At 46.3% G+C, this 27645-nt stretch overlaps 2 protein-coding genes across 7 annotated transcripts in view; one reads left to right on the top strand and one right to left on the bottom strand.

The window, feature by feature from the left end:
* The window catches only part of ZBTB49 (zinc finger and BTB domain containing 49), a 24865-nt gene extending 12490 nt beyond the window's left edge, over nt 1-12375 (bottom strand). The window contains exons 1-4 of one of the 2 annotated variants that reach the window (XM_081058356.1): nt 12244-12375; nt 6524-6686; nt 5322-5492; nt 2335-3440 (exon numbers count right to left, since the gene is read on the bottom strand). In XM_081058356.1, coding sequence (XP_080914482.1) covers nt 2335-3440; nt 5322-5473 — 1258 coding nt within the window. In that variant the 5' untranslated portion in view covers nt 5474-5492; nt 6524-6686; nt 12244-12375. Of the gene's footprint in view, nt 1-2334; nt 3441-5321; nt 5493-6523; nt 6687-12243 lie in introns of those variants that run through there. The other variant, XM_081058355.1, reaches the window with a different exon arrangement.
* On the top strand, nt 12319-27645 carry LYAR (Ly1 antibody reactive). 5 transcript variants are annotated; one of them, XM_081058378.1, is made up of 11 exons: nt 12319-12557; nt 13019-13105; nt 15969-16088; nt 17914-18088; nt 18704-18818; nt 21109-21216; nt 21323-21406; nt 24823-25258; nt 25538-25624; nt 26638-26723; nt 27206-27520. In XM_081058378.1, exons 4-11 carry the CDS (start codon nt 17967-17969, stop codon nt 27338-27340), a joined length of 1173 nt encoding a protein of 390 aa, XP_080914504.1. In that variant the 5' UTR covers nt 12319-12557; nt 13019-13105; nt 15969-16088; nt 17914-17966; the 3' UTR covers nt 27341-27520. The 5 variants fall into 5 exon arrangements, with proteins under 5 accessions (XP_080914504.1, XP_080914506.1, XP_080914505.1 ...); XM_081058380.1 differs by lacking the exon at nt 15969-16088 and having other exon boundaries at nt 27206-27644; XM_081058381.1 differs by lacking the exon at nt 13019-13105 and having other exon boundaries at nt 12392-12557.

The raw sequence follows: 27645 nt of genomic DNA, 5'->3' as shown, positions 1-27645 counted from the left end.
TCCTACAGAACTAGGGTCTCATTCACACCGCATGAGGTATGAAAACCGGACAGCCCCAAACAGTGGGGTCTCAGAAGGTGGAACAGGGAAAAGCCCCCCCCTTTCAGGCTGGGTTGAACAGGCCCAGGGGAAAACGAGGCGTCATTACGGGAGATGTGGCCCCCTGCTGGCTTCTTATCCACCTGACTTAGTACCTCTGAATAATTATATCTGGGTATAGACTAGGTTGTAGAGAATGGAACTCAATGACAAAGAAACCACAGCAGATCTGAATATAGTCGCTAGAAAATGATCAGTTTAAAAGTATACTTCAAGGTACCACCTATAATCTAAGTTACTCCAGTAAATAGACTTGGAAGACCAAAAATCCTCCATCTTCTCCATTCCCCTCACATAAGTGGCTTTATGAAGACTGTCTTTAAAAAATAACACCAACATCTCCCTTCATATTGCTGGGGCATGGGGCGTGCCAGCGTTCTGTGCTCCCACCTCGATACTTTTGATCTTTCTTGAAGCTGTTTACTGGCTTTCTCAGGATGAGGTGGGTGGGAAGCTTTTGACTATGAATATTTATAATGATATTAATTCTGCATTTTGGGACAATATTTATGTCTGCAATTATAAGGATAATAGATAATGTTCAGTTAAAGCCCCCATGATGAGACACGAGAGTTTGAGAAAAGAGGTCACCGGTTACCAAGACTCGTAAGTGACCAGCACTAAGAACCCTAGCCCAGTGGTTCTCAAAACTTTGCTCTCACACCCCTTTTGTTTATGTGGCCTGTGTCTGTCAGGAGAGCCCATATTAGGAATGAAAACTGAGTGACTTCTAACACACATGACTAGATATTTCACTGGCCACCAGAAAGATGGCCTCACCACACATCCTGCAGCCTGCAGCCGACTCCACGCACACTAGTGGGAGAAGGAGAAGGAAAAGGCAGGTCATGTCCAAAGCTCTGATGGAAGCAGTTCTGGCCTCACAGACCCGAGCGTTCCCCAGATCATGACTGGACAACTGCTACTCTTCTCAATAGAGAGGTTATGTCCCAGGGAGCATAGCATCTCTGCCATGACAGTGTGGCTAGTGCCATTCAAAGATATTCTCGCAGGATAAACAATTTTTTTTCCTTTAAAGCTAAACAGATAAGAGTCTCAAATAAAAATTATAGTGACCATTAGGCTCTAAGAAATTTAAGTGAAAAGAATGACCTATTATAAATTAAATGTTTTCAGGACAAAACTAAGTCAAGATACTGCCTTCATATGGAGTAATTCTTAACTACTAGCAGTAATAATGATGGTACTTTATATACATTATAATTTATAAAGGGCTTTCATAAATATGAACTCTCTCAATACACTGAGGTGGTAAACACCTAGGCAAACTAGGAAAGTGATAACAGTACGTCACATCAATAATTGCAATTACACAAGCATCTTAAAAGCATCTGGAAGCATGCTGTAGCATATTATAATTGCTATTCATTTGGAATGTGTATTAGAGTCATCATGTTTAGGTATAGGAAGGAAAGTAACATGTATTATATACGTAATATACATGTACTGTGTAACACTTATTAAGAAACTTCTAGAAAAAATACACTATTTGGAAATGGGAGGAGGTATGAATTAAGGTAATAAAACTTCGAAAATTCAGTGTTCAGGATGGAAGAATTTTCATTTGAAAATATCAGACGGTTAAAGATGATCCTTATTAAAAAGTTTACCTCCCACCTCCCAAATCAATTTTTAAAATCTGATATTCAAATTACTTTCCAGAGAACTTTCGAATCACTGAAACTAAATTATTTTAGTCGGAATTAACCTACCGCACACTTTTAAAGAATAAACTTAATCTAATTAGAAAAAGAACTAAATGTAGCTGATCTGTTTTAGAATTAATTTGAAATTTTTAGTGCAGCAACAAAATTTACTATACTTCTTTTAGAGACGGAAAGTTTATCATATAAACGCATAATTAAAATAAAAATGAAAAGAGTGACATCTTTTGAAACTGGCTCTATAAAAGCATCTATAGAACTTTAAGATTATTCTTTTTTTTTTTTAGAAAGACAGAAGATTTATTAAAGTAAGAGGAGGGAGGCTGGGCAGTCTGCTGGAAACTACTACAAACTACAGATAAGATTATTCTTAAAGAGGTATCCCAAAAATATAAAAGTAGCTAATGCTCCTTGATATTTTTTTCCCCTGTAAATATCAATGACATCATCAAGCAATAGCAAAACTTCTTACGAAAACAGAAGCAGGCAGTGGTGTCTGATCGTCTGCATTATTTCCTTTCCTTTGCCTGCGGGTACTGAATCAGTGTACCTGTGTGAGACCGTTTGTGAAGCTCCAAATTGCTTGGGTGTTTAAAAGGTTTCCCACACAAGTCACACGCGTATTGTCTCTGGGACTGAAGTGTCTGGGACTGGTCTTCTAGTGTCACAGGGTCTTCAGGCCTCTCGGCTTCACTGATGCAATTAAAACTTTCAGAATTGATGAGTTCTTCACTTTCTTTTTCTTCACCACTTTGGCTGCTAGCTTTCTCTATAGTGTTTTCACTGGCACATTCAACCCTCTTTGTTAAAACGCCCTCTGACTTGGGTTCAGATGTTTGTTCTGCAGATTTCTGTGACTTTAGGAAATTGAGCTTCTTGAGGTGAATGGCCTTTTTGAGCCTCATCTGTTTGGTAGGTTGTGGGCCTGGGTTGTGCGTCTCAGGGTCTGGGGCCGATTCACCCAAAGGCTGGGCCAGGAAGTTGGAGGGCAAGTGCTCAGCGGACTCTAGGACACATTCGGGATGGCTGACAGCACAAGGCTGGTTTTCCACGGGGGTGAGGTCTGTGGAGGTGCTGAAGGCGAAAGGCTGCTCAGTTCTTCTCTCCTGAGTGGGACAGGTGGCTTGTTTATAGTACTGCTTACTGTAGAAGTTCCGCAGTTTGTAGTAGTAACTTGGCTGTTTGAAAGGCGGCTCTGTGCAGCTGTCGTCTAAAGTATCAGGGGTTTGTTTGGATGCTTCACCTGGCGGGTGATGAAGGTTACCTGACGGTGGAGCCGGACAGTGTGACTCATCCAAGACCTTCCCATGCTGGACATCTGCCGAACACTCTTGCAGTAAATGAGGGGAGTAGTTTTCATTTATAACACAGTTAGTGTCAGAAGTCAGGGCGCTTTGTAGGGAGAACGGGCTGTTATTACAAGGCATGCCAGGTGGCTGTTCCCCAGTGGTTGATTTTAAAAACGTGTGACACAGATTCAGAACATTTTGAACTTGCAGACACTGTGCTGTGTCCAGCATGACTTGTATATTGTCCTGGGTGAGGTCCAGATGAGAAGTGTACATGAAGTCCAGGATCTGCCCAATTCCGCTTACATTTCTAATATCCAAGTGAAAAACATCATTCTTCTGACCTGACGAATTCTGAAAGAGGCTCCTGAGAAAAGAAAAGAGATCTGTTTATAGTGCTAACAATTCATACATGCTGATAACTTTTACTTATAAACAACGTTCAGGCTAATATTCAAAATCACTATCCTATAAATGCCAAGATTTTAAAATTAAATGTGCTTCAATTCTTTAAAAAATTTTGGCGAAGCCATCCAATAAAGCAATTCAGATGAATTAAATTAGTGCATTGAATATCCAAACTTCCAAGTAGATCTTAAAGTAGAATTGTGAAATATACTCATTGCTCTTTTTTCAAAATGTAATTATTCTTATGTATTATTAATTGCATGTAGATATAGGAAACTAAAGGACACACATTTTTCAATATTTCATGTTTAGCTGGATAAATTACATATTTCAAGCCATAAAACACATAGAAAAATACTTCCATCCCTCAGTGCCTTAAAAGTCTAAAAATAAAAATAGCTACAATAAAACAACCCTTGATATACTCATTTTTTTATTTTAATTTTTTAACTGTGGCAAAATATGCATAATGTTATACACTTAACTATGGTTCAAATGGTAAATTCAGTGGCATTGATTACACTCACATCTCGTGCTCTGTCACCACTATCCACTTTCAGAACCTTTGCCTCTTCCCAACGGGAAACTCTGTCCCTGTTAAACAACTCCCATTCCCCCGTCCCCTGGCAACCACAATTCTACTTTCTGTTGCTATGCATGTGACTATTCTGGAGACCTGATACACACTCAGTTTGCAATCAGTAATTCATCTAGCTGTCAGAGGTGGTTTTTCAGCCACCAGTGGTCCAGCAGTCAGTAAATCCCCTATGAGTTAATGAGGGAAAAAGGCACCATAAAGCCCACACACCTCATTCTGGGCACAAGTCAAATTCACAGGTGAAGGAATTTGTATTATGTAAAAATACCAAGCCGAGTTGGGTATGCAAATTTGTATCAGATGCAGTCAGGGGCTTCCCCCAAACAGCCTTCGGTTCTGTTCTTCCTCAAGGAAAGTACAGATTAGAGGTGGGGTGCAGAAAACTCCAAACAGCCAATGTCCCACAGTGCCTAAACCCCACTGTCCTGGGAAGACAGAACGAGCAGGCCTAGCCAGAGCCTGGGACCATTTTGCATAAAGACGAAAAGTGCTGCCTCTTCAGTGAGCGGATCCAGTACAACATGTACTTACAGCATATACAGGGGCTGAGATCTGATCTGGGGATTGGGGATTATCAAGGAAAGATTAAACCCAGCTCCATGTACTGTTGACTACAGCAGTAATATAATATGCATTCTAGGGGGGAAAAGGAACTAAAAACCAGAAGTTTCAGTGCTTCAAGAGAGAAATCTAGCTCAGCAGAAAATGTATGTAGGACCCTTAACTCTAATGCTAAAATAAATGAAATACTATTGCTTGATGTTACTATTTCTAAGCAAATCTTTCACATAGACAAAAATGATCACAGGGATAAGTAAATTGAATCTAAACCTGTTAGAATAGTCAAATGGGGAACAAAAACGAAAAAGTTTGAGTTAGAAAAAGCAACAGCATATAGGATGTTTGCCCTCTCTGATTTCTTATCACAGAAAAGTTCTTACAGGAATCCTGCTTCTCAATCTTTTTATCCTAAAAGGATAAGAAACATACATATGGAAGACTGACATTAATTAGCATGATTAACAACAAACTACCAAAATGCTCCTAATCGCCCCAGATATATTTTAACTGAAAGGCTCTTTTCCTCTTGAGTTACTGTAAATACAAAAGCAAAACACCCACAATGCACTACAAAAGAAAAAGGGTATGAAATTCATGGAGAAAATAAAATTTAGTCAACATATTTCCATGCCGGAAGAGTGTTTTCTCTGTGCAGTTAGAAGAACAGTCTAAAATACGCACCTGAAATACTGACTGAACGCGGCCAGAACATTCTTATGCGCTTTAAAGCAGACGCCCTTCACCACCAGCATGCAGTCACAGAGCAGGCCCTGAATCCGCTGCTCGTGCAGTTGCTGGAGGAGGTGGCAGCTGTGGGTGGCCACGGGGTCCATGCTCAACCATCCAGGAGACCTGCAAGCAAGCACTGGGTAAGACAGTGGTTCTCGACGACAGGACTGGGAACGCAACGGCCCCACAACCCACGGACTGGTTGTAGTTCACTGCCATGATTCCCTGTCACAACAGTGTGAAAAACAAATAGAAAACCATCGTTTCTTAAGCATCTAGACTGGTGCTGGTCAACAAAACTCCGCAGTGATAACAATGTTTCCTATCCACAGGGCTGATGGCTCGTGTGATGCTGGAACGGAACTTCTCATTTATACTAAACAGCCGTTCTATTTCACAGTGCAAATCTAGAGTACGACCGTGACAATACCACATGCACTTTTTCGTTTCTACTTAGGAACCCTGCGATGCAAACACGTACTTATAGAAACACAAGGGTAGGAGAAAAGCCAACTGGAAAAGATGAAATCAATCTTACTGAGCAGGGTATATGGGGCACTGAATCAGAAGCTGAGGGAAACTCGGAGCCTATTTGGCGAGTTAAGGTACCAGACAAAATAAACTACCCCACTAGACAAGGAGCAAAGAAGTGTCACAAAGCGGCAGGGCCCTTCATGCGTCCCTCAGGCCTCTCCGACAAGGCACGACTTCAGCAGAGACCTGAAGGAAGTAAGGGAGTGAGCCGTGGGTACGTGCGGCGAGGCCAGGCAAGTGGTGGGACGGGAAGGGGTGGGGGAGGGTGAGAAGGGGGCCACCCAGGGCCTCGTGGGTCCTTGGACTCTGGAAGAGATGGGGAGCCCCTTCCTGTGCGCACAGGAAGTTCCATCATTCCACATCTATTCAACGTCATGGACATTCAATGTCATGGACTGACCTCTGCGTGCAAGGTTCTCGGGCTACAACGATGAACAAAACCCTCAGGGAGCTTCAGTTCTAGGGATGGGGAACAGACACACATACACACAAGTATATGACACACGACTAAACCACATAGTTCGAGCGGGACACGTGAATACAGACGAGTTAAGACATGGGCTCCGACGCCCAGGAGCTCACACGCATACATGATTTATGGCCGGGGAGTGCAGGCGTACCTCGTTTTATTGCATTTCGCGTTATTGCGCTTCACAGATGTTGCGTTTTTTAACAAATCAAAGGCAGACCCTCCAGCAGCCAAAAGGTCACTAGTCGCTTTACTGAGATACTCGCTTTATCGTGGGGCTCTGGAACCGAACCCGCCGTATCTGTGAGGTGTGCCTGTGGGGGAGAAATGAAGTCAGATTGGGATGAGACTACGGAGCTTAATGCGACAGTTTAGTACACTGAAAACCTAAAAAGTCACTCTCTGCTTTATCTGTTTTCCTTCTCAGTGCATAAGCATTACTGAGAAAAGTCACTACACCATGAAGCCAAAAATCTACTCTTTTTAACATGGCCCCTCCTTCTATTACCATCATTATTTTTCACCTCAATCCTGTCACTCCCAGATGTGCCGGCCAAAATGAGCGACCTGCAGCCCCCCAACAGGCTGTGTTCCCGGCCAGTGCTGGAGCCCGAGCCCACTCTCATTAGTGACGTCACTTTGGGCAATGGCTTCTCCCTGTCCTGCGTTCCTCGTCCTGTCTCACAGGTCACTGAGATACACCCGAGAACCATGTGCACATCACCACCGCACTGGCACGTGTAAGTGTTCCCAAAGGGTACCTCTGAGGACCACCTGGAGAGCCTGCGAAAAAGGACCGTCTGGACACTGCCCCAGATGTGTGCCCCGTTGAGCGCCGGGCCCAAGCATCTGCACTGAAAGCATCCAAGGGGTTTGAGCGGATGGACTGCACCCCTCTCTGCCTTGCTCTGTCCTCCAGAAGCCTCTGGTTCTGATACTTCCTGTACTGGGAATACTTTTTTTACTTCTGACTCTCCCACCTTCCACAGAATGCCCACATGGCTGCCAGCAACTCCGAGGAGCCTTCCTGCCACTCCTAACATGTCCCCTCTTCCCCACTGCTGCTCCTCAAGCCTGACTTCGGGATTACTCCTCCTTGGGATGATCTTACAGCATCCCGACCAACTTCCAGAAGATAACTTGTGCTCCATCATTTGTGTCTCCAGCTCTGCTGTGAACTCTCAGGGTACCATCTTACTCATCTTTGCCTGACACATGGCAGACACCTAGCCGTTAAAATGCATGCTAATTAACGACGGTTAGTAATGTTTTCTATTTATGTCTTTTTGATTCCCTCTACATTCATCATGATAGCTCTTCTAAATCCTATCCATTCTCTCCATTCTCACCATGTCTGTCGCCCTCATCCATAAAAGTGACCGTGACCCTGACTTCCCTAAGAAGGCTGCGCCCGTGGATAACTTGCTATAACCTTTAGTTTCTTTTCTTAATCCCCAGCTCCCACTCCCCTCTCCCTCAACCCCTTCAGCTCCACAGGATGAAGTGTGCCTTCTCCCCTTGATTCTAGCCCCTCCTGCCTCCCCCGAGACGTCGCTTCATCACCACTCCTTTCATTGCTTTACTCGGTCCTCCACTGGCTCACCAGTTCCTACAAACACACCAAGCGCACCTCGTGCTGAACAAAAGCAAAACAAAATAGGACAACGAAACCTCCCCACTAGGTACATCTACGCATCACAGGCCTCTTTCACACGTTCACAATAGTCATCTACATGTCCCGCTTTACTTTCTGAAGACCCTTTCTCACCTTGCAACCTTCTGCCATTCTCACCCAGATGCTGAAACAGACTTGCCCACAATTGCCAGTCCTCAGTCCGTCTCCCCAGCTTTCCTGCAGCGAGTGGTCCTGTAGTCTGTCTGTCTATCTTGAAACTCCTCCTCCCCAAGAATGCTTCTGCTTCTCTTATTATCTCCCCGATCTGCTGTACTTCTTCTTCTGCAAGCCCCCAAAATGTTAATGTTGCTTAAGATTAGCCCCTGAGCCCTCTTCTCTTTCCCTTGACAATCACGTCTGTTCTTGGCCTTCATCTGCTCTAAGCAGATGAGTCCTAAATTTGAAACTTTAGTTTTGACCACGAGTTCCAAATGCCCAACATTTCACTAAACCTCTCCAACTGTATTATCCTTCAAATCAGAATCTCCAAAACTTACCCCCATCATCTCACCCTCCGCTCTATACCTTTTCTGATTCCCCTATTTCTTAATGGAAAGCTTAGTTTCTGGTGTGTAGGGTTTGGGGTGCTGGCGTGATCTCCTCATTCGAGATCAGGGTGGGATTCCGAAAAAGCCAGGACTAGAGGTGGTGTCATCTATAAAGAGCAACACTGCAGCACTGGGAGTGGATAATATTACCCCTGAACAAGAATACAGAAAGGGAAGCATTATGTCGGCCGGTGGGGCACTGTCCCCAGTGCTGAATCCTCCATAGTACTGAACAGCCAAATGACAGCAATCAGTTACCTTCCCCTGCCCCACTGGTTGCCAGAGAAGAAAAGCCTTCTTGGTTTATTATTATTAATTGTCGTTTACTAACTGGCTGTCATTTATTACAGGCTGGGCACTGTGCTGAGCATATTATATCCATTAATTAAAAGAATGCTATGTGAATCCCACTATCACCATTTTACAAGTGAGGAAATTAAGAAACAGGGAGTTTAAGTAACTTGCCCATGATTATAAAACTGTTATGTTCCAAAGCCAGAATTTAAATCCTGGTCCTTAAACCCTGGAGTCTATGCTCTTAGGCAATGCTGTCTCCCACGAGAAAAAGGATGTTAAAAAGCACAACACAAAACCTTCCTCCATAAACTTAAATGTTAACATGCAGCAAATATTCTGAATCTACATTAGACATTTTCTAGCTATACAGAAGTGATAAACGGAAAAATTCTTTGGAATGACCCTGAGAATTATGATGATATGCAAACTTAAGAACCATTCCACGATTTATTTTGACTATAAAACTTGTAACTGACCCATATTGCTTAGTGTAATTCTCTAATTGCTTCATGATGGTAATCCTATACCTCCCTTATAAAAAGCTCCAGAGAAAGAATTGGTACCTTATATGTCTTATGTGTGACAACTGTCAGTAATAATGTATCCTGTACCCAACAAAAGTAACAACAAATATTTCTAAAATGTTTCCTATATGCCACCAGGCACTATTCCAAGCCCTTTACACCTGTTAACTTATTTAATTATCAGAGTAACTGTAAGATAGGTATAACTATTACCCTCAGTTTTAGATGAGGACAGTGAAGCACCTGGCGGATTACAGATGGCCACAACTTCTTTGACACTCCTCCCAGGGAAGGTGGGGTCTATGTCTCCTCCCCTTGAATCTAAGCATCTGTGCTCATTTCTGAGCCCAGGCCCTAAGAGCTGAAGCTCCCACCTTCCATCTTTTGGAACAATGGCTCTGGAAGGCCTGCGTCGGCAGTCAGACTGTAAAACACCCTACTGGAGAGAATACACAGAGTGACAGAGGGCTCAGCTGGGCTCAGCCTTCTGCCAGCCCTTCCCGGTACCAGATATGGGAGCAAAGACACAGTGAATGCTCCAGACCAGCCCCACTACACATCTGTACCAAGAATGTGATGGTGGAAAGATGGACTGAGTGGCATAAAAAAACAATGAAAATACGGGAACAGAGAATGAGAAACACACAAGAAAAGCTTAGGCAGGTGTGAACGAAGAGGAACAAGAGCCCGAATGGAATTCTATCTACCCTGTAGAGACGGCTAGTGCAGCAAAGCCCTTTCTGTCCTGTCGGCCAATCTACCAATTGGCCAAACACCAGAGGAAAGAATCTGTGCAAGTCTGTTGAGTGGGGCCGTTGACAGATGACTTCTCCAAGGGTCCACAGCTCATGCACCTGAGCACCGAGCTTGCCTTACAGTGATGCTACCTTCCTTTTAGCCATCATGGTTTTCAAATGGCTTATTCCCAACCCCAATGCACTGGCTTCAAGCAAACAAGCCTGGATTCCCGTCTTAGCGCCACCCTGACTCTGATGCTACATGGGCCAATTCACGGAAGCAGTATTGTGGGCCTACTATGTGCAAGCATTGTCGTGAGGATGGAATGCCGATACACTGAATGAGATATGCTCCCTGCCTTCAACAGTCTATCTCAATTTGGGCCTCACTTACTTAACTTGAGTGTCCACTAGATGCCAGGCACTGAGGGTTACGACGGCGAATGACTCAGACATGGTCATCCAGGCCTTCATGAAGCGAGAGAAACAAAAACAGCAACGCGCTGCAGATGTTAAATAGAGGACGCGGAAATTAATTGGGGGGAGGAGGGTTAGGGAAAAACTTCCTTGAGGAAGAGACATCTATGCTGAGACCTGAAAGTTAAGTTTGCCAGAGAAAGGAGAGAGCGCACCCTGAGTTTTCAGGGGAAGCAAATGGCATAAAAAGGAAAACGCAGGGCAGTGCCAACAAGGAGGCGGCTCACCTACGTGCCCTGCACATAAAATCGCCTCGGGCACCCTGCTTTCCACCCTCTTGGCCCCTCTGTCACCTTTGTCAGCAAACACTTCCCTTGTCGTCCTTTCTGCTGAACTCCTTGTTTAGGGCTGAGGGGCCCCCCCAGATTCACGCGCTGAACCCCCAACCCCCTCGCACCTCGGCACGCGACTGTGCTTGCAGATCAGGCCTCGAAAGAGGTTTTCAAGTCCAATCCCGGGAGCCAAGCCTCCAATGCAGTCTGCCTGACGGCCTGCAAGAAGAGGAGCCCGGGGAGGCCGGTGCGGGGCCAGACCCGTCGGCCCGAGAAGGTGGCCCGGGAAGGTGGCCCCGAGAAGGTGGCCCCGAGAAGGTGGCCCCGAGAAGGTGGCCCCGAGAAGGTGGCCCGAGAAGGTGGCCCGGGAAGGTGGCCCCGAGAAGGTGGCCCCGAGAAGGTGGCCCCGAGAAGGTGGCCCCGAGAAGGTGGCCCGAGAAGGTGGCCCCGAGAAGGTGGCCCCGAGAAGGTGGCCCCGAGAAGGTGGCCCGAGAAGGTGGCCCGGGAAGGTGGCCCCGAGAAGGTGGCCCCGAGAAGGTGGCCCCGAGAAGGTGGCCCCGAGAAGGTGGCCCCGAGAAGGTGGCCCCGAGAAGGTGGCCCGAGAAGGTGGCCCCGAGAAGGTGGCCCCGAGAAGGTGGCCCGAGAAGGTGGCCCCGAGAAGGTGGCCCGAGAAGGTGGCCCCGAGAAGGTGGCCCCGAGAAGGTGGCCCCGAGAAGGTGGCCCGAGGTGGCCCCGAGAAGGTGGCCCCGAGAAGGTGGCCCGAGAAGGTGGCCCCGAGAAGGTGGCCCGAGAAGGTGGCCCCGAGAAGGTGGCCCCGAGAAGGGCGCGCCCCCGCCACTCCCCCTGCGGAGCCGCGACAAAACCGAACGTCCCTAAGCGCTCGGGGCGGGACTTCGTGCCGGCGGCGCCCGCGAACGGCTGCTGCCCCGCAGGCGCGGCCCCGCGGTCCCGGGCCCCGGCCTCGTGCGCCCGCCGCGCCCCGTCGCCAGCGGAGCGGGAACGCCCGGGGCCCCGTCCGCGGCTGCGACGCCCGGCGACGCCGGCTGGACCCCACGGGAAGGCGCCGGGCCGGGCCGCGCCGCAGGGGGCGGAGGGGACGGCGACCGGCGGGGGCCACACGCGGCCGAGCCGAGCGATCGTCGGTGTCCCGGGGCCAGAGCGCGGCGCCGGGGCTGGTTAACTCGCTGCCGACCCGACCGCTGGCGCCAGACCCTCGCGGTGCCCGGCGCTGCGGAGGCGACGGCGCGTCCGTGCCCTGCCCGGCCTCCTCCCGGGGCCGCCCCGCCGCGCGGGACCCGCACGCCTCGCGAGGCCGGCCTCCGGACCCGGCGGCCACCTTACCCGCGGAGGCCGCTCCGCGCCCCGCCTCCGCCTCTCACCGACCGCGACGCCCACCGCGCCGCTCGCCGGGCTCCGGGGGATGCGGAACCATCGCGACAACGGCCCCTCGGCCGGCCGGACCCGCCCTGCGGCTTCCGCTGCCGTCACTTCCGCCGAGCGGGCAGCCGCGGCGCGCAGGCGTGCGGGGCGGCTCGGAAACGAATTGTGCGCGGGGAAGCTCGGGAGCGCGGCGGCGGCGCTGGGCTGGCGGCGGCGGCGGCGGCTCCACGTGCTCCCGCGGCCAGTTGAAACGGTTAGCGGACGCCCGCCGAGAGGTGAGGAGCGGAGGCCCCGAGGTCCGACCTGGGAGGGGGCTTGGAGAACGAGGAGGGCAGGCGGCGGGATGGCCGATGCCTGCGTTTCCACCCTGCGGGCCCCTCCTGTGGTCACGCGCGTGGAGGAAGGAGGAAAGCTCCTCAGACCTTGTGGGTGCTCCGGGGGAGTGGAAGGAGTCCTGCGTTTAGGATGACCAGTGACTTCCGGTTGTGAAGCGGGCACCTCGGTGTCGAGGGCGAAGCGGGACGCCGGGTTCCCGCGGGCCTGCGGCTCAGGCCGGCCGCGTGTCGGGGACGAGCTCGGTCCCCACGGGGGAGGCCTCGGCGTAGTGCTCGAGGGCGCGGGACTCGGTCCTGGGGCCGGGTCCACTGCGTGGGGTCCACGTGTGCCGCCCGCGGGATGCGCGACCCGCTGCACGTCACCGAACCTCTTCCCGCCCCGCTCTTCTCGTCTGTCTAAGGGAACAGCATCGAGCCCAGCTCGGGGGACTCGTGTGAGGATTGCGTGGACACGCACGTGTTGACCACCTATGACGGCCTGGCACGTGGTAGGTGCTCGGCCCATGTCAGGGCTTTCTGCAGCTCCCGGGTCGGGGGACGAGTGGCGGTGTGTGTGCAGGGCCCGCGTTCCCGCAGCGAGGGTCCGCCGGCGACTTGCTCTCACAGCGGCCCAGGCCCCTGGCATCTAGCACGGAGCCTGACGAGCGGTAGACTGCCACACGTGGAATTGCACAGCGAAGCCATGCTGTTTCAACAGTGCTGGCGAGGCACGTGAGGGGAGGGCGTGAGGTCTGGCTTCACCACTCCCCGGTTAGGCGGAGACCAGTGTACCTGCCTCCCAGGGTTTTGGCAGAGAGCAGGGGAGAGCGCCTGCATGGAAGCACATCTGGACCCTCGGCACCCCCACATTCGGGGTTTAGACAGGATGGTGCACAGTACGTGCTCGTCTGTCCAAGAAATCCCAGGGTTTCTTGGAATTTTGTCCCTGGAAGGGGCTCAGGGCTGGTCTAGTGGGCCTGATCCTTTGTTTCAGAGATGGGAGAACTTGAAGTTCAGACGGGATGCTGAGCAGCTGGAGGTCCAGCTGCCGATTGGTGACTGTGCTGAGGTTGCCAGCCTGGCCTGTCACATGGGCCGTGTTGGTGTTGGTGGTTGTGGTGGTGTTTAGGTCTGTGTATATATGTGTGTGAGAGAATGGTTTAAGATTGGTGAGTGTAGTTTTTGTAGAAAATACACAATATAAAAACGTAGAGGGAGGAGGCTAAAAAATTATTCCAAATCCTGATCCCAGAACTGATCCTGAGGTCATGTTATAAGGGACCAGGGTGGGTAGAGTAGCACCCATGGGGTGGGGAGCCAGAGGAGACTGGAGTGAATTTATGAAGATAGATGAATTGAGGTCATATATAAAGAAGCATGGGTTTAGCAGGTTACTGGGTGTAACAGCATTGTGTGCAAATTGATAGATCACAGGAAATTCTAGCATTGGGTAAGGCTGAATCTTTCACATCTGGTATCTTATTTAACTTTCCGCACAGTGCTCTAAGATAGATATTAGGCCCATTTTATAGATAAACAGATTCAAGTTAGGGTGCATGTCTTGAGGTCATTTAGTTTTTAATTGGCAGATGCAGGCGCCAGCTCAGATCCTCTGGCCCCGAGTCCAGTCCTAGTTCAAGGGCACGGGGCTACCATCTTGATAAGAGGAGACCGAGGTGCCCCAAGTTCCTCACAAGTTCCCAGCCTTTTACTGATGCTGTCTGCTGCCTCTCAACTCAGCATCACTTTCCAGTACCTGACATCCTCCGCTGCGACACGGCTGGTCTTGCTAAGTGGGGACTGGCCTTAGAATTAAGACATAGGGCCCCCAGACTTTAAAAGGCCAGGTCATTTGTAGAGCCTTTGAGGGATGAGGGTCTCAAGGTCCGAGATGCCGAGTAACGGCCAAGGACGTGACCAGTCAAGATGGAGAGGCAGGGCAGGAGATTGGGCTTATCGCGTGGCCTGTCAGGCTGCCTCAGTTTTCTCACAGAGGGAGGTGGTGCGATCATACCTGTTCTGGAGGTGTTGGTGCAGTTGGGATGGTACAGGTGAAATCGCTGTGTGGAGAGCTAATGGTCATGTTCTAGAAGGACATATGCGTCATCGTTTTCTTGGGTTTTGACACGTGGCGAGAGCTCAGTAAATTGAGCAACAGATGAATAGACAGAAGCTCACAGAGGACCTGGTCTGCTTTGGGGGAGTGCACCTGGCGTATACGGACGCTAGTGCATACCTGGCATGCAGTAATGTCTGCCGAGCTGAGTTAGAGCGACTGCCCTGGGCCGAGAACCCACATGTGCTCTCAGCCGGTCCACAAACATTGCTTTCTGCTTGCCCTTCTCTTTCACATGCCCACATCTCTAGGAGGATGAGCACACAGAATCTCTGTGGCTGGATTGGGGCCTGGCCTTGGGCAGAGAGAGTGGGGAACCAAGGGACGAAAAGGGAACTCTTGTTTAGGTTCGGCCCCATAAAGAATGCCATCTTTTTACACTTGGGGCTAAATGTTGAAATGTATGGCATCTGAGCCCAGTGGACGGCTTCCTAAAAGTCTTCATGCAGCATGTTTCCAGCTTTCCTAATTTCCAAAGGAGAAATACTACAAGTTTACCCAAAACATGATTTGAACATGTATTTAAATTTCTTCCACATTTAGTCTTGTGATATTTGAGTAAGTTTAATTTTTTGTTTTAAAGATGATGCTTGCTGTCTTCAATAAGAGGGAGTGAGTGTTCACATGGTGTCTTTTTGTAAGTTGATGCATTTACACTTCTGAAATCGTTAAGCCTGCACTGAGACACAGGGTACCTGTCTGCCATGCAGTTAGCATGGTTTTCAGCTTGCTGTTATTTGCAGTGTATCGTCCCGTCCTTCCACTCCCCCACACCGAGACACACAAGTGTTTCCTGCATAAGTGACAGTGTTTCCCAGAGGGCTAGGTAAGGTGTGAGGCCTGATCAAGGTGACCCTGAATGAGGGAGATGTAAGCTGCTTACACGCCTTATCTATCGCATTAGCAAGCAGGCAGCCACATTGTTCCCATTTCATATCAAGAGTTAAAATGCAGGGAAGACTAAAAATCCTGAGGAAGGCACTAAGAGATGAAGCTACTCATTCTGCCTGTAAAAGCAAAAAAAGAAACACATTTCTAAATGTGAACATTTGCTGTAAAAGACTGAATGAAAATGGTTGGAGAGGTATTTTTCCAATGGACATGTGTCCAAATTCTCCTCCTCTGCTGAGCGGACGTTTCCTCTGTGGCTGGTCCCCAGAAGGATGCATGATTGCACAGATAGTCCCAGCCTCTTTTTTGTCAACGTCACCAGCTTCTTGCGGTTGATACGTTTTGTTTCCACTGGTCTTTCCCAGGCCTTTAATTCCTGACCTTCCCGGACAGACCTAGTCTCCCAATTGGATCGCACAGCTTTCCGAAACCATCTCTTCTCCCCCTCAATCAATCAAGAAACCGAATAGACCTCGACAAGGAAGGTCAGAAAGCTCTAGCTTAACTCTGAGAGGCTATTTTTCGTTGCTGATGCTCATGATGAAAGGACTTAGACGTTTTTCAGCAGATAATTTGGCTTCTCAAGCTGCTTCTATCTTGTGTGAATGATGGCCATCTATTTCTTGGTGACTAGTTAATGGTATGCTCTTCTTACACCAAAGTGCCCCTACAGGCTATTTATTGATAATGTGGTGTTGGCCCTTGTTCCAGCCTTTGTTCTCCCCAGAGAGGCAGGGTGTCCTCAACGCGTCTCATTAATTGAGCATCCATCTGCCTAGTGCAGAAGCTTGGGGGGGGGGGGTCACAGTCCACATGAGTCCAGCTCCCCAGGACTTGCGCCTGTTTCACACATCTTTATGGTAACCTATAAGAAGGTGCTCGTGGCTGCCCATCACACAGCAGTCCTGTTTGCTTTCCTCTGGATTCGCTACAAGGCTGTTGCTGACCAGATGCCTTCTCTTGCTAACCGAGCCTGATGGTGAGCTGAGGAGGGGCCCCGGGGCCGGGTGCCCGCGGTTGGTGTCAGGCAAGCTGGTGTTCGGCAGTGCCCCGCAGAGCAAGGCCTTGGTGAACCCTGGAGTTGCAGGCGGACGTACATTTCCATTCAAGGCTGCGTGGCTGGGAGCAGCCCCGACCCTTGCCATAGGGACAGCAGGGCAGGAGAGGGATTTCGTGCATGAGCATTCTCTGTGAACCAGAGGTTCTTGTTTGTGCTGGAGGATTTCTGGATGCAGTCTTCCCCTGAAGCCAGCTGCATTAGCTTACTTGATCCTTTCCTTCATTTTCATCATGAGGAAGAAAGTTAAATAGTTCTGAGGAGTGTGCTGGGAAACTTATTTCTAATGTAAATCAACAATACTCTAAGAATCTAGTGATTAAAAAATTATATAAGCTGGAAAATTAGTGTGACTCTGTCACACTTTTAGGTGAATTTGTGTTTTGTTGAGCACCGTAGCAGTTCCATGAATTTTTAAATGGTGGTTATGTATCTGTGCAGACGTACGGAATGTCACCTTGGTGCTGGGGCCACCTGGGTCTGTGAACGCCCTCCATTAATTCAGCACCCAGGACTTGGAACAGCTGCACGTGTTTCCATTTCTTTCCTGATCCGACAAGAAGCCACAGGAATGGGGCCCCTCACCTATGCTCTGTCCACTAGGACTGAGGGTATATTTGAACGTAGTAATGCCTGTATGAATGTTTTCTGTGCTTATGGAAGTTGTTTACAGGCTTCTTCTCCACCTTCTAAACCTCCTCAATTCCCCTCCCCCCCATTATATTCTTACTGAAGTAATTTGTACTGTACATAAGGGGGAGGGGGAGAGAGAAGTGGGGGTAAAAGGAAAGTTATTAGAAAAGGTAAGCTATTTCACGTAATGCCCCCCAGACTCTTCATCTCTAGAGCCAGCCTGCCAAGTGTGAATCCTCGTTCTGCTGCTGTGTGACCTTGGACAAGTTACTTAACCTCTCTGTGCTTCTATTATCTTATAAATTGTGACCAGTAGTCTTTCCCTCATAGGGTTGCTGTGAGGATTAAGTCAATTAATGTATGTAAAGCTTTTAGAGGGCTTGGCACATGGTGAGCACGCACTCAACAAATGTCAGCCTTTAGTATCATCGTTAATTATAATTTTGCTTACATAGTGCTAGTTACATGTGGATTGCTAATCAACTTTGATTCTGTTTGTAGTTATTTTCATGTGAAATTATGGTTGAAAAATTAGCTGTGTGATCATTTATTGGGAATAAAAGTTTCAGACTATAATGATAATTATCTTTTTTCCTTTATTTTTAACTTTTTTTTTTTAGGACAAGACTTAAAACCTATCTTGGATAGAGAATATTTTATCATTTAGCTAAACATGGTATTTTTCACATGTAATGCATGTGGTGAATCAGTGAAGAAAATGCAAGTGGAAAAGCATGTGTCTATTTGCAGAAGCTGTGAATGCCTTTCGTGCATTGACTGTGGTAAAGACTTCTGGTAAGTTCCAAATAATTCATGTAGATCCATAGTAAAGATCCAGACCACTTTCATTTATGCAATCCAGTGTCATTAACCACTGTCACCATATTGTACATTACATCCCATGATATTTTAATTACATTTTTCATTATTTATTGAGGTATATAACATATCAGTTCTGGTACCACCATTTTACACCAGCTTTTAACTTATTCTACAAAGAATTATCGATTGCCTACTACATTGCCAGGAAATCATACACATTTTATGACTTAAGATGCAGCCACCATATTGCAGAGGGTTTTTTTTTAGTCATTGTACACACAGGACTAAACAAAAATGCTGCCTATCGATTTGGTTTAAGGCATTGTACATAAAAATGGGTGGAAAGTTTCGTAGTGGGTTTTATACTGAACAGTTTGGAAGAAGGAAAGTGTTATGACCAGGAGGCTATAAGCATGGTAAGTGAAATAGGTGTGGTGCTCGTGCAGTGGACGGGGGTGGGGTGCTCGTGCAGTGGACAGATGTAAAATAAAGCAGTGTGGACCGCAGAAGGTAGGCGCTGCGTGCTAACATTAGACAGCCTCCAATCTGAGACTCAGTCTAATGGGGGAACTTTTTATCACTTTACAGGGGTGACGACTATAAAAACCATGTGAAATGCATAAGTGAAGAGCAGAAGTATGGGGGCAAAGGTTATGCAGGCAAAGCCCACAAAGGCGATATGAAACAGCAGGCATGGATCCAGGTAAGGTCTGACTCCCCTAGTAGCTTCATCAGACATCTTCCACTTCTTCTGGAAGCCTGAGGAACTAAGAATAAGTGCATCATCCAGGCACACACATAATGTCTTACGATAGACTGAAGCTGAGCAACTAAACCTTGAAAAAGAGTTATTTCTCTGTAATTATAACTGCAGTGCATTTTCTATTTAACCCATATGCTTTGCAGATTTCTTGCAAAACTATTTTAGAATTTTCACTAGGTTTCTCTTGGCTCTGAAGCTTTCTAGTCTGTATTTGTTTCTAGAAATAATACAGCTTTTATAACTCAAACCATGTTAACCTGTCATATGTGTTGGTCATCAGAATCAGGCAAAATAAATCATGAATATGAGGAATTTTTACTTAAATAAAATGAAAACATGCACAATAAAAATGGCAAAGCAACGAAATCCCTAATTCACTGAGAGGTGTGATTTTCAGCTCACCATTTACAGAATAGCAGGAGGAAGGATTCAGAAAGGAAGGTAGGAAAATGTAAAGACAAATGTCATCTATATGGAAATTCTACATTTTCCTAAAAACCAAATAAATAATAGTTACTTCCTCTAGTGATAGAGCTTAAATGTGAATTTTCCAATATTGGCGAGCTTACTGAGGTACAAACTGCTCAGAGGGAGTCTTCTGTTCACAAAGGCCTGACAGAGTTTGCCCAGTGCAGACAGAAGCTAGTGACAGCCCTTAACAAAGATATTTAGGCTGGCGACCATCAAGCCACACTTTGGGGCACTGTATCTGTAATTCCCCCAAGAAACAACCTTCCTAGTCCCCTGAGCTTGAGGAACCCGTGTGCGTGAGCTCCATCTCCCTTGTCATCATATCATGAATGAAATCTAAAGCAGGGATCAGCCAACTATGGCCCAGGAGTCCACCATCTCTTTGTAAATAAAGCTTTATTGGAACACAGTCATGCCCATGTTTACGTCTTGTGTGTGGCTGCATTAGTGCTACAAGCGTGGCATTGAATGGTTAGGACTGGATGGTCTGCATAGCCTAAAATCTCTACCATTGGGCCCTTTACAGAAAAGGGCTCACCAGTGACCAGCTTTTTTGTGTACATTTCCCTGACTTTAATAATTACGTTTTTCCTCTGCCTTCACTGTGATTGCTATAAACATTTTCTCTAGGACACTAATTTTTATCTGTTCTGTTCTTGCTATTTCCGATTTATTTATTAGATCTTAATGCTTTTTTGTCTTGGGCTTCAATTCATTTCCTAGTCCTTATAGTATCCATTTTTGTCTGATTCTTTTGATCACTTTTGGTTTGCTCATATTTTTTTGCAGTTTTTAAAAATTGTGGTAAATTATACATGATATAAAGTTTACCATTTTAAAGTCTCCAATTAAGTACAAGCACCATTGGTTGAAAAAATTGCCCTTTCCCAATTGAATGATACTGACGTCTTTGTCAAAAAATCATTTGACCATATGTGTGAAAGTGTATTTCTGAGCTCTCTATACCATTGGTCTGTCTTTATGCTGGTTCCATACTGTTTTGATTACTCTAGCTTCATAGTAAGCTTTGAAATCAGTGTGTGAGACCTTTGTTCTTCTTTTTCAAGCTTGTTCTTCTTTCTCAAGGTTGTTTTGGCGGTTTGGTGTCCTTTGATAGTCCATGTGGATATTAGGATAGAGTTTTCTGTTTCTGCAAAACAAGAAAAGTCAGCTGGATGTTGATAAAGATTGTATATCCCTATAGCTGTAGATAACTTGTGTGGTATGACACCTTAATAATAAGTCTTCCAATCCATGAACATTTCCATTTGTTTGTGTCTTTAATTTCTTTCAGCAATGTTGTGTGGTTTTAAGTAGATAAGTCATGAACTCCTTTGTTAAGTTTATGCCTAAGTAGTTTATATTCTTTTTGATTCTATTGTAAATGGAATTGTTTTCTTAATTTCCTTTTCAGATTGTTAGTTTGTAGAAATGAAGCTTGATTTTTGAGTGTCAGTAGTTTATTCTGCAACTCTGCTGAATTTGTTTATTGGTTCTAAAGGTTCTTTTTGTGGAATCTTGAGAGTTTTCTACATACACGACTATGTTGGCTGTGATGGAGATAATTTTACTTCTTTCCGATTTGGATGCCTGTTATTTTTTTTTTTCTTGCCTAATAGCTCTGGCTGGGCCTTCCAGTACTATGTGGAATTTGTAAGCATGGACATTAATGCAAAATCTGGACTTGAAATGTGAACCCTGTATCCATGGTTACATGAAACACACGTGTCAGTTTATTGTTTGTCTTCCCTTTTTGCAGAAAGTTAATGAATTAATAAAAAGACCCAATGTCAGCCCCAAAGTGAGGGATCTTTTAGAGCAAATTAGTGGTTTTGACAACATTCCCAGGAAAAAGGCGAAATTTCAGGTATGTATTTGATATGACTTCCTGAGGGAATATGGGCCCATCAGTGACAGCTTGTGTGTACCTGTCAAATGGGATAAGTGGTTTTTTTCCCTTTTGTTCCTTACAGAATTGGATGAAGAACAGTTTAAAAGTTCATAATGAATCTATTCTGGAGCAGGTGTGGAATATCTTTTCTGAAGCTTCCAGCAGTGTAAGTCAGATCTCATTTTAGATTTGCAGTGTGGCAAAAATGAATTCGTAATAATGCAATAGGAATGTCTTATTTTTGGAGGTCAAGTCAGCCTTCTTTTTCAGAGAGCCTCTTTGGCCTTCATTTATGGGAAGGAATAAACTGAATGCACTGCAGAGAAGAGTTCCTTATTGTGCCAAGACAGGTACTTAATCCCCATGTTTGATAATGATACCAAGTAACACGGAATGATTTGCTTAGAAATCAGGCTGCGGGATGTATTGGAAAGAACAGGCGTTTTGGGTGCCTGACAGACCTGGATTGAATCCCTGCTGTGCTCTCTGCCAAATGTTTGATCTTGGGCATGTTATTTAACCTCTTTGAGCCTCAGTTTCCTTTTCTTTAAAAAGTGGATCATCATATTCATTCATTTATTCAATATCCACTGAGTCCCTCTTCTGTGCTGGGCCGTGAGCAAAAAATATAAAATATCTCAGGTAGTGATAGTGTCGCGATGGAAAATAAACAGGGTGAGGACACAGAGAGTGACTAGGTGTTCTTTTAAGGAAGGTGGGAGGGGCCACGAAGGCCCTTGACATGTACTGAAGTGGCTGAGGCTATAAAAGCATCCCACCTTATGCCCAGCATTTAGTGGGCACTCGGGAAGCGCTGACTCCTTCCTTCCACTGGAGTGATTCAGTCAACTGCCTGCCTTGTTTCCCCGAAAATAAGACCTAGCTGGACAATCAGCTCTAATACATCTTTTGGAGCAAAAATTAATAAAAGACCCGGTATTATTATACCATAGCATATCGTATCTTAAGACCCAGTCTTATATTATAGTAAAATAAGACAAGGTCTTATATTAATTTTTGCTCCAAAAGACACATTAGAGCTGATTGTTCTGCTAGGTCTTATTTTCGGGAAAACACGGTATTAGTCAAAATGGGTTGATGTGAGAGACCCCAGATGTGGAATACACATGCAGAGAGTGTTGGTTTGATATCCTGTAGCCACTTTGTTGGTTACATTGTTAATTTAATTTTTCCTGTTAATTCAGTTGCACGGCTCTTCCCATTTGGAGACTTAGTATAAAAACAAAACCACTGGGTCTGGCTGGTCTTTTATTCTGGTCACATTGTAAAGAGTTGATTTGCTTTACTTAGAATAATTTGGGCAGCAAATTGAGATGAAGATGAAACTTTATGTTGGCAGTATACCTAGCATTTATCTCAGAGTATACAAGTTGGGCCTTTGAAATCATAGAACCAACCACTGAATTGGCATTTATGTGGCACCTATTTTTTAAAGGCTAGTTCCATTACTTTAAGAATTAAAGATTTGAAATGGGTCAACTGCAGAGTTAAAAAAAAGTTCTTTCCGATTTCCCTTTTGAAACTATGAACGTATTAAGAATTAAAATAATCGGTAAATAGCTCGTGTAAACTCTGAGCTCTAGAAAATACAGCTTGTTACTGCTTTGCCTTTGTCCCACGCACTTCACAGCACGGCCCAGAGTCTGTGGTGCAAAGCAAGAGGTCCTGGGCCCTGTTCGTTCATGCCCCCAGTTGTAGCCCTCCCTTTACTCTGTTCCGGGCATTAGTCCTCTGCTGTGATGCTTTCTGTACCCAGCACAATCCCACCTGGTCATGTGGATACCAAGACCTGCCCTCACAGAGCTATATATTCTAGGTGGGGAGACAGACAGCTACGCATACTGGTGTATGCCGTAATATCAGGTCGCCGTCAGCACTAGGAAGAGAAAGAAGGCAGTGGGAGGGGCAGAGAGTAAAGGTGCTCTGTTAGGAGAGAGCCAGTGGAGGCACCGCTGAGGAGACCACACTAGAGGAGAGCCTGCAGTGAAGTAGAAGACAAGAGTGGGTTTGTCCCCTCATCATTGATGGGCTGCTGGGTGGGGTGGATGTGTGTCTCCCAGTGCCCCACCTCCTTCCCCTCTGTTGGTTTGGATGTAGAGGCAAGGCACCAGCTAGACACTTGTTCTGAATCGGGTGGGAGGCAGGCTAAGGTTGGTGGCCCTGGTGGTTCTAACAATACCTGACTAAATATGAGCAGAATCGTAGGGTAGATGTGAAGTTTCGCTGCCCCTTCTGCCTCCTGAGTCCGTTTCTGAATTCATTCTCTGCCTCCCTACCCCGATGTGCTGGGACTGCTTGATTTCTCTGACCTGCTACTGAGAAAACTACGATTTAGTTTAACATTCGTTCCCTAAATGCTCTTCTTTTAGGCAGAGGTTGAGCATTGAGATCGAGTGAGGCATGACCTTCGTAGCTTCCTTGTACTTGAGTTACAGCCATTCCTTCATGATTTGGTCCGTTCTTGTACTTGAGATAAAGTCAGTCCTTCTTGATTTGGTCCGTTCTTATACTTGAGTTAAAGCCAGTCCTTCTTGATTCGGGGGGGCAGTAGCTCCCCTCTTGAGACCTAGTCTCCCAAAGGGGAAGACTGGAGGAGGTGACATAGGAAGTCGACTGGCTGGTAACTTAGAGATGGAACTTGTGCCAGGTCCCCGGAGCTGCTGCCGACCCTTGCGCTTCCTCTCCGACGTGTCAGAGCGCAGAGAACAGTGGGGTAGAAGCTGTGCTGTGCGCCATCTCTCAAGCTGGACCTGGCGTAGAGATTCCAGCACGTTTAGAGTCGGGGTACAGCTATGCTGAAGTCACTTTTAAAAATAGGACCCCTGTGCTGATTTGCATAAGGTAGTGCAGTAAAGAGGAGGTTTATCTTACCCAGTGTATGTAGTTCTTTAGTTTTCTGGGATTCCTTACTGGCTATCCAGGTATCCCCGTTCCTCCAACGGCACCTGTCTGATCTGAGTGGCGATGAGATCATGCCTCTGTCTAGTACTTGGTAGTTTACAGACCCCTTCCCGGCCGGCCATCGGCTGGTTTATGGAGCACCCCCTGCGCTGAGCTCATGACACTTGTGTTCTCATTTTGTTCGTACATAACTGTATAAGGTAAGTATTACTGCTTCTCATTTTACAGATGAGGAACTAGGTTTGGAGCAGATAAATAACTTGCCCTGAGTCACCTGGCTGGTAATTAAGGAGCTGGAACTTAAACCCAGGTCTGCGGATGCATAAATCTAGTGGTTTCTACCACACCTAAGTGCTCACCTTTCACTGAAAGGAAAGGTGACTAACGAGCCAAAATTACTGGTCTGGCTTAAGTGCTTTAAGGATTCCTCACTTTTCCGGTGAAACAAGTGTCTGTTAAATGCAGAGGGGTGTGGGCTGGGGAGTTCTTACCATTTTGTGTATTTACTGCTCCATTTTAACAATTGGGAGCCGTCACAGCTAAAATGGTAAGTAATTAAGACGTTCTCCAGAACACTGTTCCGGTAGATACACGCAGTGATGTGAATAAGTGAGTCTGGAATGGGGACTTCAGTGTTTCTTGGTTTTGCTTAATAATAAGGAACCAGTCAGTAACGGGCAAGGTCAGCGGCCACTCAACCACATGGCGAGACCCCCTGCGGAAACCTCCACCAAGGTACCACCTTCCAAAGCAAATGACACCACGGAAGGACAAGCAGAGGTGAAGAAGAATAAGAAAGAAAGGAAGGAAGAGCGGCAGAAGAATAGAAAAAAAGAGAAGAAAGAACTAAAGTTAGAAAACCACCAAGAGAACTCAAAGAGTCAGAAGCCTAAAAAGCGCAAAACAGGACAGGAGGCTGGAGGGGAGGACGCCCCCAAGCCCACCGGCTCCGCAGGGAAGAAGAGCCAGAAGAAAAGAAAACAAGGCCAGCTTACGGTGGGCCACAGAGGGGACGGAGATGGAGCCCGCCAGGGAGACACGGACCAGGAAGAGACCACAACCGGTCCAGGAGAAAGAAAGCGGAAGCTTTCGGAAGGTGTGTGGCTAGCTTATGCTCTGGGGTTTGTTAAAAAAATGTGAATACTGAATTTGGGATGTAGAAAGTCTGGTAGACCTTGCATTTTGAACCGGGTGAGGCAGAAAGCTCTCCCGTCTCCTCTCTGACCGGGAGGAGAAACCCCACGGTGCTGGGTTGCTTGGGGACTGAGCAAGGTGATGGGTGTCAGGGGCCAGGCCCTGGAAGACTCATGAACTGGTAGCTTTTGTCATAAATGCAGTATCTGTTGTTGTGTTTTTAATCTTTCTAATTATTTAGTTGAAGCAGATTCTAAGAAGAAAAAGATCAAGTTCTCAGGACAATCAGAGGGTGGAGAACTGGAAAACCATGAAGTTCCTGCCAAAGGTATCACTGCCGCCACCCGGCAAGCGCTGCCCTCGTTAGGCTGGGGTGAACCAGAGGCCTGTGGGAGAATGGAAAGTAAAATAAGTTCTCTAGGGTGCGACTGACTCCTCAGTAATGAATGAGAACTGTGTGGTCACTCTTACAGTGTCTGTCTAGCTTTAAGGATAAAAGGGGAAGCAGCCAAGACTAGAAACATGTATTGTCTTTGGAATTACAACTAAACGCAGTCCTGCTTTCTGGGACCGTTCCTTCCTTTCCTGCAGCCAGACTTGACTGTTCCCCACTCACGTCTGGGTCTGTCCCTGGTGTCTCTTTCTTGGAACTCCATGGCCAGCTGTCTCCTTCAGCTGGAATATGTCCTTGTCAGGATCATCTCTGGCCGCGAAGGCTCCTCTCACATGCTGCTTTCTCCACAAAGCCGCTCCAGGGGCCCTGCCAGGCAACGACAGCCAGGGACTCGAATGGGAATTGAGGCTTTATTCATGGAGGTTCAGTAACTGCCCACGTTGGGTTAGACCTCTTAGCTTCGAACCCACCCCCCAACTTGATGTGTATGAGGCTTTTTAAATTAAAGGTTTTGTTTTGAGATAATTGTAGGTTCACATGAGGTTGTAGAATGAGTCTTTCAGCCCGCTGTGTAGTAATTATTTGGGGCTGTTCTCTGTCAAGGTTAACATCCTTTTGCTCGTCTTTGTCTTGCTCACTGTGCCTAGACAGCCCCGGCTCTTAGTGGATCTTAGATCTGGTTGGGTTCAGTAGATGCAGCTATCTTTTTACAGGAATTTGTAGTGGTGATGGTATTTATGATTCTTAGTGACCTGCTCACTCCGAGCACAAGTACCATGAAGGGCAGTGAGTGCTCCCGGGCCACTGTCATGGGACAGGTCAGGTGCCTGCTCATTCAGTATTAGTTCTCTTCCCAACCGGCAAATAGATGTTGCAGAAATCATTTCTTTACGCTTCTGGTAGTACAACAAAACAGGACATTTTACTTATTATTCTTTCTATTGTAGGTAAATTCAACTGGAAGGGAACTATTAAAGCAATTCTGAAACAGGCCCCAGACAATGAAATAGCAGTCAAAAAGTTAAGGAAAAAGGTATGGCGTATGGGTGTATAAGCTGGGGGGATCGGCTCTTATTTTTAAATGTACAGTTTTGTTTTTATAAAACCGAAAATGCTATAAATTTGTGTCTGTATCTCAATGACTTCCAGGCTTCTCCAGTAGCCCCTCTGGGCTTGTGGGGGACACTGGGGCCGGTTCCCATCACACTTCCTAGGCCGGAGCGATACCTATGTTAAATGTGAAAATTACCTTCTAGATATCTTGCTATCTTTTGATTATTCCAGAGCAGTGGTTTCTTCTGTTTCCGAACATTTTATCGATGTGTGACACACACATAGCAAAGTGCTCACATGTGTATAGCTAGCTGTACAGATTTCAGAGAACACACCTGTGTAACCAGCACCTGGATTTCTGTTGGTTTTTACTGTTGCCCTACTTCTGAATTAAAGAAAGGATATTTTGGATACACTTTCAGGACAAACACCCCCATTTGACAGTTGTGTTTCTTTGTGAAGGTTGTAGCCCAGTATTACGCCGTGACCAATGAACACCACAAGTCTGAAGAGGAGGTCCTGGTCATCTTTAACAAGAAAATCAGCAATAACCCCTCCTTTAAGTTATTAAAGGGCAAAGTCAAGCTTTTGAAATGAACATTTTTATATTTATAAATTGAATCCATTCTGTTGATTTCTTTTCATTGCTGTTTTTAAAACGTGATGAGGTATAGCAACTCAAATTTTGCTTTCCACAGCTGTATTTTTAAGTTAAGAAAAAATATATATTTTTGGTAGAACTTTTATGCAAAAATAAAATATATTGTCCAAAATTCTAAATCTGTGATGGTGAATGTAACTTACGTACTTTAAAAAATACTTCTATGTGAAAAATATTTTTAAATATGACAAGTCAAAAAATAACTCCTCCTTTGGTCAGACTAAAAGTATTTGTTTTAACT

This window comes from Rhinolophus hipposideros (genome assembly GCF_964194185.1).
Source record: "Rhinolophus hipposideros genome assembly, chromosome: 1".
NCBI classification, from domain to species: domain Eukaryota; kingdom Metazoa; phylum Chordata; class Mammalia; order Chiroptera; family Rhinolophidae; genus Rhinolophus; species Rhinolophus hipposideros.
Note: the sequence above shows the minus strand (reverse complement) of the source record. Positions and strands in the feature narration are given on the sequence as shown.